Source organism: Sminthopsis crassicaudata, chromosome 5 (assembly GCF_048593235.1).
Source record: "Sminthopsis crassicaudata isolate SCR6 chromosome 5, ASM4859323v1, whole genome shotgun sequence".
Lineage (NCBI taxonomy): Eukaryota > Metazoa > Chordata > Mammalia > Dasyuromorphia > Dasyuridae > Sminthopsis > Sminthopsis crassicaudata.
Genome location: NC_133621.1, coordinates 31,044,228 through 31,061,185, shown reverse-complemented (window position 1 = coordinate 31,061,185; position 16,958 = coordinate 31,044,228). Strand labels below are relative to the sequence as shown.

At 35.6% G+C, this 16,958-nt stretch overlaps 1 protein-coding gene across 1 annotated transcript in view; it reads left to right on the top strand.

Annotated features, from left to right (window-relative positions):
• The window catches only part of KCNH8 (potassium voltage-gated channel subfamily H member 8), a 384,094-nt gene that overhangs the window by 348,866 nt on the left and 18,270 nt on the right, over window positions 1–16,958 (top strand). Inside the window, exons 14-15 of the mRNA XM_074269414.1 lie at window positions 1,685–1,791; window positions 4,188–4,264. Of these exons, the coding sequence (XP_074125515.1) occupies window positions 1,685–1,791; window positions 4,188–4,264 (184 nt within the window). The remainder of the gene's footprint in view (window positions 1–1,684; window positions 1,792–4,187; window positions 4,265–16,958) is intronic.

The following is a 16,958-nucleotide window of genomic DNA, read 5'->3' as shown; positions in this document are numbered from 1 at the left end:
TTTAGCCAGTATAATTCAGGGGCTGGACTTGGATCCAGTTCTTGCAGATTCTCCAGCTATTAAAATACATCGCCTCTCATTGCTTCTCACAATATCATATTTCATTACATTCGTATATTATAACGCATTTAATCTCCACACAATGAGCATCTACACTGGGCCAGGGAGCAAGGTTTTACACCAAAAACTATTAAGCTCAGTTCATTAAATCTCACTAGCTCTTTTTAATCAAAATACTAGTCAACAATCTGTCATGCTTGGTGCAGCCACTGAGCTAATGATCAGAAACTGAGCAGGACCATGGCTGTCTCCATTCTTCTTCAGATGAACTCTGAGCTCCTAGAGGCTGGGAGCACTTTTCCAAGAGAATTCCTTATTAACAATACTGGTTCAACTGACTGAGGAAGATGAAATTAATAGGAAGGAGAAGAGGTAACTCAAGAGTTTGGCACAGTTACTCAGCTGTCAGAAGCACAGGAGACATTGATTCCATCCTGCTACACAGTCATTTGTGAAATCTTTGCACTTGACCTTAAAATCTTCCAGAAGCCAGAATGGGGCCATTGGGTGGATTTGGGGAATGCTGTGATTGGGGAGCTAAAGATTTTCCTTGGACTTGGAGAAAAAGTCCAGCTCTCAGATGAGTGTAATCTTGCAATTTGACATTCTAAAACTGAATTCTAAAATCTCACTCCTATTGTTTATACATACATACATATATATATATATACATATATATATACATATATATATATATATATATATATATATATATATATATATATATATATATATATATATATATATATATATATATAAGCAATGTGGTATAATAGATGGAGTGCTGAGCATGGATCCAGGAAGACCTAGATTCAAGGCATTAACTACATTTGTACCTATGGGCAAACCCCCTTAATCCCTTTCTGAGCCAAATACAGCTCTTTCTGACTAGAGCTTTAATAAACATGGGTGGAATAAGTTCTCACAATGGAAGTGCCCAAACTGTAAAAACATATGCCCTTGTTGTATTTGTTAACTTTTGAGAGTTTGTAGAGATAATTGTCCTATGATTTTTTTAATGTAAAGAACTCCCAGATTGGAAATTTCTTCACCAATAAAAATTGGCAACTTGGTTTAGATTAATAATAATTAATAGATTAATAAAAACTATACAATTGCCTTTGGAAACTGAAACTCAAAGACCAGACCCTGGCTACCCAGTTAGCATGAAAATACACTGTATTTGGAATTAGTTGGGTTGAAATCTTGATGCTGTCACTTGCTACTGCTAAAATCTTGAGCAATTACTCAATTATCCCTCAGTTTCTTCATCTGGAAAATAGACATTTGGAAATAGATGCCTTCCAAGATGCCTTCAGTTTTCTTTAACCTCTTTCAGCATCTATTTCCTCATCTGGAAAACGAGAGGGCTGAACTAGATAAGATCTAAGTTCCTTTCTATTCTGAATCTAGGATCCTTTCATTGCTATAGATCAGAGGCCCAAGTCCACTTATCCATCAACTAAACTGGATTTCCTCTCTTTTTTCAAATGGTAGAAGTAACATATTGATTTACTATCAAAAATACTCTCAATTGTGTCTTTAACAAACATTGAGTATTTTGATAGAAAGGACAGCTTGTTTATACACCTGTTCAAATGTATTCCCTTGTCTTTTTAAACAGGATTGTGGATGGAACAGAAGATGGAATTACCAATGAGGAAAGCCAGACTTTTGACTTTGGTCCGGAACAAACAAGGCAGGATCCCCGAGTAACTCCTCCCACAGCAGGTTAGTCATCTGCCTAGTTCTTTTTTCAAGGAGTGCTCGGTCTTTAAAACGTAAGATTGGAGGACTATCTTCACTTCTTCTTCCTGTTCTTAAGTGATTCTCAGAGAGATCAAGATTGTAAACTAATCAGTTTTTTTGGTCTACTTTTGCCTTTCCACGCTCACGCCACCATTGCCACTGTTCTTAGCTACATTTTAGCAGCTGATGCTGTGATTTTTATAAGGAATGGAAGCCTATCATTTATCAAGTGCTAACCCTGTTTCCCTGTTTTAAAGACAAATCTAATCTGTGAAAACAATGTTACTTGGAGGAAATAGCATGCTTGCCATGCAGTATAGGAGCACAGGTTTCCTTGGCAGTTTACTTGGTGATGTCTCATTTAATTGGACTTTTCAGGAGCTAAACTATATCAAGAAGGACTTGAGAGCCTGACCATGACAACTCTGTTTTTTTTGCTTGTAGAAAGAAATCTGTCAACAGATAGCTAGCAGGTGATAGCTTTAATAGGGGCTAAAAAGAATAGATGATATGCATCTGGTGATGTAAGAAAAATGATTAAATGCTGAAGTAGCATTTAATTCAGAATAGATTGTTGTAGAACCTGCTCCTCCATTCCTATTTTCTTTTTCCAAATGTAAATGGAAAGCCTCCCCAGTTACTCCAATCCCATTCTGCCACTTTCAATGCAGTAATCATGATTAGAATTATTTTATAGAAAACACTAAACCAAAATAATCTTTCTAATGAATTCAAATGTGGATAGGTCTATGTGATAAGGGAAATTTTTGTATAGAATGCTTTCTTGCTAACTTGATAGATAACTGAGTGGATCCTGCAAGAAGTAAGTTAACTGAATTTATTTAGTATCAGCTATAGCAATGATCCTGAAAACCAAATTCTCTCTGAGCTGGTTTCATGGGAGATGATCTAGAATTCAAGTGAATTGAATTCACTAAGCTTTTATTAAGTGTCAGCTATGCGCTGAGCATTGCACTAGGTCCTGGGGGACATATACACAGACAGGAGAAATTACCAGGCTACATCTCCACAGGGATTGCTTTCCAGGATGATGGATGAAAGCAATGGACTGGTAGCAAAGTCCTTGACTTTAGGGTTCCGAGCTGTCTCCATCAAGATCTGAGGGAAGATGTTGGTCAAGTAGGTGTTGGTATTATGATTTACCTGGCACACGATGCCTTCTCTCACATTCAAGATGCCTTGCTACTTCAGATAGACTACCTTACCCAACCCATTTAGTCTCTGGTTAACAGTTGATATAGTCAACTGGCTCTTCCTCCATATGATTTGTTTTCCTAAATGATGACATGAGGATTGGCAGTGGAAGTAGATCTGGTGGTTTGGAGGGACTGCCGTTCCCAAGATTCGTGTTCAGAATTCTGAGTCCTCAGAATTAGAAAGAAAATACTTTCATGAAAAGTATGGTTAGAAAAGGAATAGAAGGTTCCTAAGATGTTTCCTCTCCAAGGTACATTGTGCTCTTTCCCCTAAGAATGCTCAATGAAAAGAGTGATGTGAACAAAAAAGGGAGAAAATGTATTTATCTACCACCAGTAAGACTGGTGCCCCTGGGGCTATTGGCCATCAGGGCATCTATTTACTGGAGTTAATATCATAATTGCAGTATGAATCAGTGCCAGAGAACCAATGTCAAAGGCAAAAAGATCTGCCTCCGACACTTTCTATGTGATCTCAAGCAAGTCACTTCTCTTGCCCTCCCGCATCCCCTGGCAACTTTCTAAGACTATAAATTGCATAATAGTTGATAATCTCCTTTGGTAGAAGGTATTCTTTCCTATATGAAATCATGGTCCTGAAAACTCAAAAAAAAAAAAAAAGATATTTCAGTGAACTTATGTCAAATGTCAGTTGGTCAATAAATGAAAGTATTTGTTTTTTACGCATAGCAACTGCCAGCATTTTAGACACCATAGAGAGTACATTCATGATATGATAGGGGAAAAAAAAACACAGTAACTCTGTAATCAGGCACCTGTGTTCAAAACTTGTGTCTGACACTTAAAATCAGTGCAATCTTGGGCAAATCACTTTGTCTGCCTGAGGCTCAGTTTCTTCATCTGAAAAATGAGAGATTAAATGACTGCTGGGATGTCTTTCCATTCTAAGTCTGTAGCCCATGATTATGACATTAAAATTTGTCAGTGTCTAACAATCAAAGCTGTTGATGAACTCTCCCTTCTCCTCAACACACACACAACACACACACACACACACACACACGCACATGCACAGACCACTGACATCAGGACAGAATGTAAGGAATAACCCAGGTTTCCTTCCCTATGTCAAATTGCCTAAATCTGAGAATGTGACCCTCTTTCTAATGGATGCATTTGTGATGTGTGTGTCACTTCCAGATCCGGAGCTTGGAGCAGCAGTTCTATTTATCAAGGCAGAAGAAACCAGACAACAAATCAGTAAGCTGAATAGTGAGGTAAGGAGAATCATTTTGCCTGGGATTGACAGTGGGAGTTATGGGCAAAATGTTTTGATTTATTTAACTGGTTCTGTGTGTATGGGTGGGTGGTGATGTGGGGGGGGGGGTTTAATGTGTTTTCTGGCTCATCTGAATTTTAAGATGTCTAAGGTAAATATAGGCATAATAAATAAAATAAGGCATAAGAGAAAGCATCAGACCTGGAGTCAAGAAGAGACCTGAGATCAAAAATCTATCCACATTTACTAGCTATGTATTCTTATTGCTTCAGTTTCCTCATCTTTAAGATGAGCTGAAGAAGGAAATGACAAACCACTCCAGTATTTCTGGCAAAAAAAAAAAAAAAATAGGATCACAAAGTATGGGATATAAGGGAAGCAATTAAATAACAAAACAAGGCAAAATTCATCATTCTATGAGATGATACAGCATAGTGCTAGAAGGACTAGACTATTATAATACCCCCTGTGATCATGTCTTTGCTACTTCTTCCTTCCTGAGCCTGTTTTATCATCTATAAAAATCTGTTTTAGATAATCTCTAAGATCTCCTCTGTTCTAAATTCTTCTAATCCTTTGTTAATTCCCTTGTTTCTAATAGATGGCACTAATTAGCAATAAAGAAGATAATGAGTTTAAGGGAAAAGTAAACAATCCATGAGATTCATGAAATGTGGAAGCTAAGACAACTTTTCCTTGTCTATGATGACATGAGAAAGTGACAGAGATCACTTCAATAAGATGCAGCTCAAAAAAAGCACTTAGTACACCCTTGCAAAACCTCCTGTTCCAATTTTTTCTCCCTTCCTTTTTCATACCCCTCCCCTAGATAGACAAGTAATTCAATATATGTTAAACACGTGCAATTCTTCTATCTGTTTTTCCACATTTATCGTGCTGCTCAAGAAAAATCAGATCAAAAAGGGGAAAAAATGAGAAAGAAAACAAAATGCAAGCAAACATCAATAAAAAGTGAAAATATGATGTTGTAATTTATATACAGTCCTTATAGTGCTCTCTGGTTACAGATGGCTCCATTACAAGACCATTAGAATCACAGATCAAAACCCTTCCTTCTAAGCCTTCTTATCTTAAATGATCCTTCTTTATCCTTTTTTAAATCTTTTAAAGAGGATACACTCAATGCTCTGGAGACTTTTTTATTTAGTTCTGTTCATACCTGGTGCTTGCAAGGGCAACCCTCCATTTAACTACTGCTTATGCCTTCCTCAAGCTCCATGGATGACCCACCTCCTTTTCTAGTTCATGAATCCTTGATGTTGTTTTATACAACACTACTCACTTGCTCACCATTTGTGGTATTTTCTTTGAATTTTCCTGCATCCAACCATGCGGTTTTTTTCTATGGCCTCTGAATATCCTATAATTTTGACACTTCTGAATTCATGCTATGTCAGCATCTCTTGCAATATAGTATCAGTGGAATTATAGTAGTCTTATGAAAATTATGAAGAATCTTGGGATCATTAAAATTGGTTCCAAATTTCCCTTCTACAGTCAGTCTAGAACAAGACTGTTTAAACTTTTTCCCCCTTCTGCCTAAGAAATTTTTACGTGACTCTGGGGATAGATAGATAGATAGATAGATAGATAGATAGATAGATAGATAGATAGATATTAAAATTTACTGATAATAATCATAATTTTTCACCACCATGTTCACTGATGAGACTCCAAAGGGGGTTGTTACCCACATTTTAAGCAGATTTAGTCTACTATAATCTCTTGCTCCTCCTAGTCAATTCTGAATTCTGTTCATTTGATAAGTATTGTGGGGGGAGGGTAGAGGGGATATATAGATAGATAGAGATAGATGGAGAAGCAGATAAGAAATAGATAGGCAGATAGATACATATGTATATGCACATATGTATATATTCACACATGCATATGTACATATGTTGAGATAGAGACAGAGATGACAAAAAGAAAAAAACATTGATGGATGCATACATATAGACTGAATTACCTACATGTTAAAAATCAAGTGGATACAAATATCAATTATCCTACTTATGCATGATAAGCATTGAATGGACAATCCATAGGACTAGCAAATCACATCTTGGATAGACACTGAAAATGCAGAATAAACTGGGCTTCAAATTGAATGAGTGGAGTTAAAGAATAAGTTGGTTTGCCTTTGGAATAATGAATCCAAGCTTTCCTTGAAACAAGAGTCCAACTTCTTAAAATACAGTGATTTATGTTATTTCATGTCTGTGAATCATGGAACATTATTTTTAAAGGTCACCTAAAGGGCATTAGAGAAGTTAATTAATGGTGACACAAGTAGGTTGTAATACATTAATAATAATTGTAAATTGTTAACATTTATGAAGGACCTTAACATTTGCAAAGAATTTTATATGTTACCCCATTTAATCTTCTCAATAACTCAAAATTAGGTGTTATTATTATCCTCATTTTATAGATGAGGAAACAGGTTGAAAATGATTAAGTGATTTACCTACAGTTACATAACTAGCAAAGACTTGAAGCAAATGAGAAATTCTACTAAATATTAATATATAAAAATATATAATATTATATGTGTAAATATTATATTATATTATATATAATAATAAAATATACAAAGTCAATGTACGGCCAGAAGGATGAAAAAGATGGACCAGAGAGTGAAAGCAAAGGAATGCTCTATATCCTTGCATTCTATCCATGAAATGACTAGAACTCAGTAGTTCTTTACCCAAGGTTTCTGACGGGTTGATTTGGGGGTAATGTTTTGAAAACTCTGTTTCAATATAATCAATTTTGTTTCTTATCCTACATATTTTATTTATTTGAAACCATTATTGTGAAAAGGAATCCATGGGCTTCATCAAAGAGGAATATGATTTTTTTTTTAAGTGTGAGGAAGGAACTATAGGATAGATGAAGGCTTCCTACTATATTAAGTGGATTCTCATTAGAGGATTATGGGAGAACAAGAATGAGACTCCTGGCAAATGGGCAGGTAGGGTGGGTTTATCCATATTAATGGAATTGTTACAATGAATTACAACACAATGAATAATCAAACTATGATTAAAAACAAAGAATGTGCCTACATTATATATGTGTATGTGTGTGTATATTCATGTATGTAGATGGGCAGTTGTGTAGCACAGTAAATAAAACACTAAGCCTAAGATAGGAAGACCTAAGTTCAAATCCAGCCTCAGATATTTATTAAATATGTGACCTTAGGCAAGTCACTTCACACTGTTTACCTCGGTTTTCTCATCTTTAAAGTAGATTGAAGAAGGAAATGACAAACTACTTCTATTTCTTTGCCAAGAAATAGGCATAGGGTCATGAAGAGTCAGACATGATGGAAATAATTGAACAATTAAATATATATCTAGATAGATACATATATACATGTAAATATTATTTATATATGGTCTACATATATGGGAAAACATTGAGGTGATTATAATATTTAACCTAAAGATAATCAAATAATAATAATAATAATAATCTACTTTTATGTAGCACTTCATAGTTTGCCAAGGACTTTATAAATATTATCTCATTTGATCCTCACAACAACCACGGGAAGGGAAACACTCATTATTATTAACAATTTTACAGATGTAAAAACGGAGGCAGACAGAGACTGACACCCAGGGTCCCCCAGAAAATGTTTTTGAGGTAGGATTCCAACTCAAATCTTTCTGGCTTCAGGTACAATGACCTCTCCATCACAGCACTATCAGTAAATATAATCAAATAATAAGCAATTAAATTGTCCAAAAATCTATCTGCAAGGAGTAAAAGGCAATAGTTTGAATCCCTAAAAATTGGCTTTATACTATATCTCCAAAGTAAAACTATATAAATGATGTGGAGTACTGAGCATTAACAGTCGATTGACTTCAACTAAGGAATTCTAAAATACTAACTCATCTTCCTTTAGTACTTTCTTCTTTACAAAGCTCTTCACTCCCAACAGCTCTATAAAGCATGTGAAGATCAAAGACATGAAACTACACAGATGGTTATTTAGTGATAATTTATTCTCTTGACCACTTCTGCCCAGCATCTTTTCCATTATGTTTCATAATCTCCTCGACTTTGATAGATTCCTCAAGGAAACTTCCCCATTAAGAGCAATTGAGTTTTTTTTTCTCTCACCTGAAATTGCCAGACTAAAGGTTTTTTTATGGAACTCAACAAAAAAGTGAAGAAAAAAATTAGTGTTCATGATTCTTTTGGAAAGAAATGTACTTGCTCATTTCTTTGCCTCCTGGAAGGAGAAAATATTTTCTTTTCAAAGTTGGTGAATATAAATTAATGTACTAGTTTTGAGAAAAGCTAGAAACATGGTCCAGTGACAGACCATTAAAGCTGAAATCCACTTGAAAAAAAAATCAAATATTTCCCCTACAGTCATTCTCTACTTGATCATCATCACTTTCCCAGTGAAATTGCATAAATCCCTTAACTTGGCTATGCATAGCGGGTGATAAAATGAGCCAATAGGGAAGCCAATTTTCCCTCTCTTCCTTAGAATCACTTTATCATCCTGGCCAAAAAAAAAATTGGTTTCTTCAGTGTTTCATCCTTTATATCTAATTCAACTTGCAATTAGTCCTCACTCATTGAGTAATGCACTAAGACACAGAAAAGACCTACAGAAATCATGAAAAAACACTGTGGTATGGAAAATTTACCGTGATCCACCCTGATATTTCATTTCTTCCCGAATCCTCTAAAAGTGTTGCCATTCATCTTTGAAAATAATAGTCTTACATACCTGTTTCTGTTATTTCAAACCAATGATTAAACAGAGCATTTACTAAGTCCCTACTCTCTACCGTTAATGAATTAAGCAAGCAATCTTGAAGTACTTGGAATACAAAAAGGAGGGAGAGAGGGAGGAAGATGATGTCAAGATGAAATCAACAAATAATGGTGCAAATTGGATGTGAGAGAGTAAGGGATAATGAGGAGCTGAGGACGAAATGGATGAAAACCTGAGGATAGTGTTGCCCTCAATAGTAAGAGGCAAAGTAGATTCTCATTAGAGGATTTATAGGAGAACAAAAATGAGACTCCTGGCAAATGGGCAGGTAGTGTTGGGTTTAGGTTTAGGAGAGGGAAAGGGTGTAGGAGGAAAGATTAAGAGGTTTAAGAATTCTATTGGACATCCATTTTGAGGCATCTGAAAAACAGGAGATTCAAGATTGGAGGTCAACAGAGAAATTAAGGCAAGGTAGATAGATTTGAGAATAGAGATAATCTAGAATATAGAGATAATAATTAAATCCATGCTAGCTGATGAGATCACAACATGAAGTGGTGTAGAGGGAGAAGAGGATACAAAATTGGAATTTGAGAGGTAATAGTTAGAGAGAGAGGAGGAGTACCAAGAAAAAGTGGTGTCCTAAAAACCTAGAAAGTATCAGGGAAAAGAAGATAAGCAAAGAATCTCAAAGCCTGAAGAGAAGTCAAGAGGATTGAGAAAAGATCAATGGATTTGGCAATGAAGAGAGCAATTTTAGTGAAATGATGAGGTTGAAAATCAGATTATAAAGGATTTAAAATGAGTAAGAGAAGAGACATTGGAGGTAGATGGTCTTTACCCACAAAGGACAGAAGAACTGTAGAATCATAGTAGGGATAGAAATATCTAATGAGAGTTTTTTGCGGATATAAGGGAGGGAAACAAGAGAGAGGGAGAATTTGAAAATAAATAGTAGAGTGAAAATGGCAGTGAATAATCTGTTGGGAGAAATTTCAAACTGAGGAGTTTGTGGTTTATTCTAAAGCAATAGAGAATCACTAATGGCTCATGAGGACATGGTGATCTTTTGAGCTATTTAGAACGTTTCAGGTACACATACCCTTCAAGGTTAGGAAAATGAATGATATCTGTACATTGAAAAGTTTTCTGAAGAATATGGACTCTCTAAGAAAACTCATGCTGAAAATTTTTGAGCTGTGCAAAAAAAAAAAAAAAAGCCATTCTCTGTTGATATGTAGATTTCATAATCAACTGGCTAAATATGGGAAAAGCAAGAGAAAAGAAATAAATACTCATAATAACCCATAGTCACAGTTAAGTGCCTCTAGAAAGATGCAAAGCAGCTGCTACCATTAACAGCACTTCTAATGTCATTTCCATTGCTTACAAAGGAGTAAGTAATGTTGCAACTCCAGGGTAGTCCCTTTGGAGGGAAAGCCATGGAAACTCATAATGAAACACACTTCTGGGTGTACATAGCTCAGTGTCTGGGTGGTTATATCTAAGAGGATAAAACCCATTGCTTCCAGGGTGGTCTATACTAAATAGTTCAACCAGGAAAAAAAACTGGGTCAATTGAGGATGTTTTGGGCTCTCTTTATGTTTTGCTTTTGTTATAAAATTTGATACTATACACTTGGATGAAAACAAAAAATATATAGCTCATGAAGATACAAGTTTCAAACCTACCAAAAGATCAGAAGGAGCTACATAGTACAGGAGGTAGAGTACCAAACCTAAATCAGGAATCCTTAAATTCAAATCCAGCCTCAGATATTTAAGAGATGTTTGATTCTGAGCAAATCACTTAAACTCGGTCTGCCTTAGTTTCCTCAACTGCAAAAAGGGAATCAAAATATCACCTATTTCCCAGGATTTTTGTGAGATCCAAATGAGAAAAAAAATTGTAAAATTCTTTACAAATCTTATAATGATGTTACTTAGTATCAGTGGTTATAGTGTGTAATAGTAATTATAGTAGTAATAATAGAAGTAGTAATAATTATGGTAGTAGTAGTGGTATTAATACTTACAGTAATGATAGTAAAAGAAGAAAATCCTATAAATTGGTAATTGAGTGTGTAATATGAGGAATAACAACTCTGAAGTCAGAGGGCTTGGCTTTAAATTCATCTCTAGTGTTTTCCAGGTTTATGACCTTGGGCAAGTTTCTAAATCTCTTTTTACCTTAATTTCTTTATCTCTAAGGTAATATAGTTGGGCTAGATGGCTTCTGAGGTCTATTCCTGCCCTAAATATAACTATTATTCTGCCACCCATCAGGCACCAATCACCAAAGCTTGAGCTGTGCATGTTCATGTCCCATCTAGATGTTCAGACCACCATTTTGCCATCAGCACTTAAATGTTCATTCAGTGAAATCATTTTGCTTTCCTGAACCTCAATGGCCAGCCTATAAATTAGCTCTGGGAGGTACAGTAAGCCATTTCAGTAAGTACAGTTTTGCCATTGAATTCAACATTGAGTTATCTACTTGCAAGTCAGATCACATGCCTATATGACATGCTACAAGAAGAAAAAAATGTGCATTGTCCTTACAACAATAATCTCTTTATTTCATTTTCCTTTTCTTAGAATGCATCATTCATACAATTAGAGTAAGAAAGAGCCAGATCATCTAATCTAGGTGTTTTTAACCCGAGATCCATAAATTTATATTTTACATATTTTGATAACTGTTATGTCCATATAATTGTTTTCCTTTGTAACCCTAGGCATCTTATTTTATCCACTTAAAAACATCATTCAGAAAATGAGTCCATAAGTTTCACCAGATAGCTAAAGAGGTATAGGAAACAAAGGAGATCAAGAACCCTTTATCTACCTCATTTTATAAATAAAAATACTGAAACCCAGAGAAGTTAAATTGCTTTCCCAAAGTCACATGCTTAGTGAGTATCAAAGCTGGGATTTACCACCCCTTCCCTGGTCTGCTGTTTCTAAATCCAGTTCTTATGCTCATTCTACTACAACTCATTTTACATAGTTCTCAAGATCCTAAAAGAAAAAAAAAATTTAATTTGAGAATATAACCCCAAAAGCTTTCTTTAATTCTCCATCCTTATTGTTTCTTTTTGAGATAGTATGGCATAAAAAATAGAGAGGCAGACTTAAAGTCAGAAAGACCAAGCTTTTACTTCCTTCCAATGGCATACACTGGGCAAGTCATGCAACTGCTCACTGCTCTAAGTAACTCTCCAAGACTAAAAGTTATAGAAAGATTTCACCCTATATTAATGGAAATAATTTCCATCTGAAAGTTCCCTATATTTAGGAAATCACAAGTCCATTCCCTATCCCTTATTATGTCTCTGCTTCTAAAATGTTAAAAGAAGAAGCCATCTCTGTTCAGTCTGGTACATTAATAGGATAAGACTTTCTCACATTTTGCTCAAAGATAGTTCAAGGATACCCATTATGTCAGCATTTTCTGTAGTAGATAGTGTCCAGTTAGCAAAAACAGCTGCCTGGCAAAGGAGAAGAGCAAGAGAGAGCCTTTGTGTATGTTGTCTAGGAGACACCTGGGAAGATAGTGGGTGTGAGTGTGTTGGATGCATTTAGATAGGACAATGGAGCCTGCTGGGTAGAAGATAAAACAAGGTTAGTTTTCAATTACTGCCTGACTTTCTGAAGGACTTTGCATACTTCTGGTTTTATAGCTAATTTCAGAAAAGAAGTTGGAGAGAAATTCAATCCAACATTTTGAATCAACAAATTCGATCCAACTCAACCTAAGTACTTCCTATATGACAAGCACCCTGCTTAGCTCTGGGAGAAAATACTGAAGTAAGTCACTTGTAAAGCAGAATCCATACCTGCCAAATAGAGGAAAAAATACTAATTCTGGAGTCAGAAAGCCTGGCTTCAAGTCATTCTTCTGAGGTTTATTACCTGTGGGACCTAGGAAAAATCAGGAAGCAGTTTCCCTACCCGTAAAATAAGAGAATTGGACTTAATGGTTTCTGAAGTTCTTCTGGCTCTTAGATCTCTGGTTCTAGAGAAATGCATTGCATCCAATATCTCATTTGATTCTTAACTTCTCTCAGTCTATAGAATGAGTGAATTATAATGTATCAGGCATAAAATGAGAATCTTGGGGTTTCTGGGATGTATAGATATTGACGATCTCCTCCAGTCTAATTCTGCTGCCCTGAAACTTCCTTCACCCAAGTGGAAAGGAAGACCAAAGATAACTAACTTGGGATGAGGAAAACATAATTTACAATTTTCAGATCCCATGGATTTGTTTGTAACTTTTACATATATGCTCATTTGCTATTTATTCCATATTTGGGGTATCAAATATAGATCATCCCTTGATATGTGTCCAATGAATCAGATGCCAAAAGAATTTCACTAATGTGTAGGGATGCCTAACTATGGCATTAAACTGTAAGTGATTCCCTATCACCTCCAGAATCAAATATAAATTTTTCTCTTTAAAGTTAAAAAGTCTTTATCACTTAGCCCCAAAAAAAAACTTTTCTAGTCTTTTTATATCTCTTATCCCATGTGCTTTGATGATCCTGTCCTCCTTCGTTGATCTTCCAATAAGACTCCAACTCCAGATCCAAGACATTTTCACTAGCTGTGAAATATTCCATACATGCAACATTCTGCATCCTCATTTCCATCTCCTGGTTTAGCTGGCTTCCTTTCAGTCCTAGAAAAAATACCACTTCTACAGGGAGTCCTTCCCAAATCCCTCATTATCATAGTAGCTTCTCTCTGTTGGTTGTTTCCAATTTATCCTATAAATGTTTGTTTGCACATAGTTGCTTACAGGTTGTTTCTCTCCATTAGATTCTGAACTCCTCAAGGACAAGGATGATCTTTTGCCTTTTCTTGTTTTCCCAGTGCTTAGTTAGCACATAGTAGGTGCTTAGTAAATGTTTATTGACTGAAAAATTATGAAAGTATTCTATGAATATCCTTCTCAATAACATCTTGTATGTTTGGCAAACCAGCATGTAAAGTTTGGCAAACTACTAGGCACGTAAAGACAATTTTCAGATTACATCAGAATATAACAACAGTATAGGAACTTTTTAAAAAAAATAAATAACTTCTAGAAGTCACCTTATAGTATAAAATTAAGCTCTTTGACTTCTTCTTTAAATTTCTACCATACATGGCTCCAATCTATCTTTTGTACTTTATTTCACACTATTTCCCTTTATGAATTCCAGCCTAACTTACTATTAGCCATCCCCCAAACTTATTCTATCTCCTACCTTTTGGTATCTGCACAAGTTATTATTCACTATGGTTGCAATGTACTTTATCCTCATGTTTCAAATGTGTTATGTCCCTTCAAAGTCATTTCAGACACCCCCTCCCTTGTGCTTTTCCCGATGTCTCCTATCCCCTCAGTTACTAGTGTCTCTCAATTTTCCCTGTATGACTCATATTGGTGTCCATGTTGGGTCCCCTACTTCCTGTGATAGAACATAAAAAATTTTTTGACATCAGAGAATGTTTTCACATCCTTAGCATCTAACATAATGATTTGCCCTTTATTTAGAAAGGGGAAAGACTCAAGTTAAAACTTGGAATTTGAATCATATAGAGAACTTCCAGAGTGGAAACATGTTTTATAGATGCAATCGGTAACTCTTATATAATTTATAAGCTTAGAGAGTTACCTAAGGACTTTGAGAAATTAAGTCATTTGAACATTGTCTATGCTTAGCAAATGTTTATAGAATGAGATTGAAAGTGGATTAAATATCTACATGTATTGTACATTGGAAATTGTTTTCTCTGTATTGCCTCTTATTCTAGTACGTAGTGAATTAGGGCATATCCATATACAGACCAGCTTAGAGGAAGATAATCCAGTTGAATTCAAATAACTCTCTACTAACTTATGTTAAAAGATGAACAAGTCATCAAAAAGACCAGTAGATGGACCCGTATTATGGATTCTTCTTCCAACTACCTGTCACGGTTTGCAAAATAGATTTTTTTTCATCCAGTTGATTTTTCTTGTGTAGATTTTTAGGCCAATCTACTAAATGATTATGGATCTCATTGAGGAGATGTGCTTTGAGGACTTCATGTAAGATGGTGTCTTTGATAAATAAAATTTGAACATCTGAAAAACTTTATATAATAAAGCCCACCTTTCATTTGTACTCTACCCTTAATATCCTCTATGACAGGGGTTCTCAAACTATGGCCCATGGGCCAGATGTGGACCACTGAGGCCGTTGATGAAGCCCTCCAGTTTATGGCAAATGGGCTGAGGGGCAGAGACAGAGTGTGAGTTATTGTTTTTACTATAGTCCGGCCCTCCAACAGTCTGAGGGACAGTGAACTGACCCCCTATTTAAAAAGTTTGAGGACCACTACTCTATGACATTGACAAAAATCTTTGGTGAGCTTATTTGTAAGACTTGCAAGGAAGATTTATATATATATATATATATATATATAATATATATATATATATATATATATATATATATATATATATATATATATATATATATATATATATATATATATATATATATCCACTGGTAATTTTCCCTGATTGTCACAAAGCTTTTTTTAGCCACAAAACTTTATGATTGGTAACTACACACTGTGTAATAATCCTTAGCAATTCATCCCTAATTCATTTCCTTGACTTTTCAAACTCCTGTCTGTGCTTACGCCAATTTCTGCTCCCCATAATATGTATTCTCAGCTGGATTATGTATCTCATTTGCCCATCTTTTGCCTCAGATCCTCAGTATGATAAAAGGGAGCCTCACATTAATCAGCATGTGTTAAAGTGTTCATTAGTAGAGCCTTTCCTTCACATCCCTTTTTTCCTTTCTTTCTATTTTTTGTTGTAATATTGACAGTCAAGGAGAGAAGTAGTCAGTGTTCAAATTTGTTGCTGCTTTAGTTTTTTGGTTTTGGGGATCTTATCATCAATGCTTTCTTTTTCATGAGGTTGAGAGGGAGATTGTCTGCATCTATTATTCTTTATCTCTTAAGCTAGAAGAAGACTTAGAGGTCAGATAGTCCAACTCTTCATTTTTCCAGATGTAGAACCCAGAAAGTGACTTGCATAAAGTCACACAGCTAGCACATAGCAGAACAGTGATTATAATCAAATTCTGACAGCTCCAAACTATTGATTTTTCCCTCTTACAGCTTTGCCCCCATCCCCAAACAAGCCATTCTTCCACAGTACATTCTGCCATATTCTTGGAACTGGTTTGAACCAGTCCTACCTATCATTTCATCAATTTAGGGGACTACGGATAAGGAAGTACATCTGAAAACAAAGAGAGGTCCTTTATCAATGCAGATCAACATCATTTCTATGAATTATGGAATTGAAAAGTTGCCGAGTGAGATTAAGTGACTAGCCCAAGGTCCCACAGCTAGTATGTGTACAATCCTTCCTGACTCTATCCACCATGATATTCTGGCTCTGGGGATGATATAGGAGAGAAATACTAGCTGTAGTCTACAACTAGGATTTTGTCTGTATAAGGGATTCCTAGAAGAGGAAATACACTCTATCCATGCTTGTTGGTACCCTCTTCACTTATAGTCTCAGACACTTGACTAGGTGACTCAGAGTTTAAGTGATTTGTCACAGCCAGTTTGTGACAAAACTAGGACTGATTTATCACAGATGAAGTGGAGTCTCTAAGAGTTAGGCCATCCAAAGAAAGAGCCTAGAACCACAAATGAAGGATTTCTTCCATAAGTAACAAATGACTTAGGCTGCCTACATCCCAGCAGAAGTGAGCTGGCAACTGTCTGGGCGTTTCTGGGTATATGACAGGAAAGGTCAATGAGCTTACCTACCCAAAGTTATTTGGGGAGAATTCCCATAATAGCAGGTTATTTCCATGGTTATTCTACTGGAATCCTGCTCATTTTCAGGCAG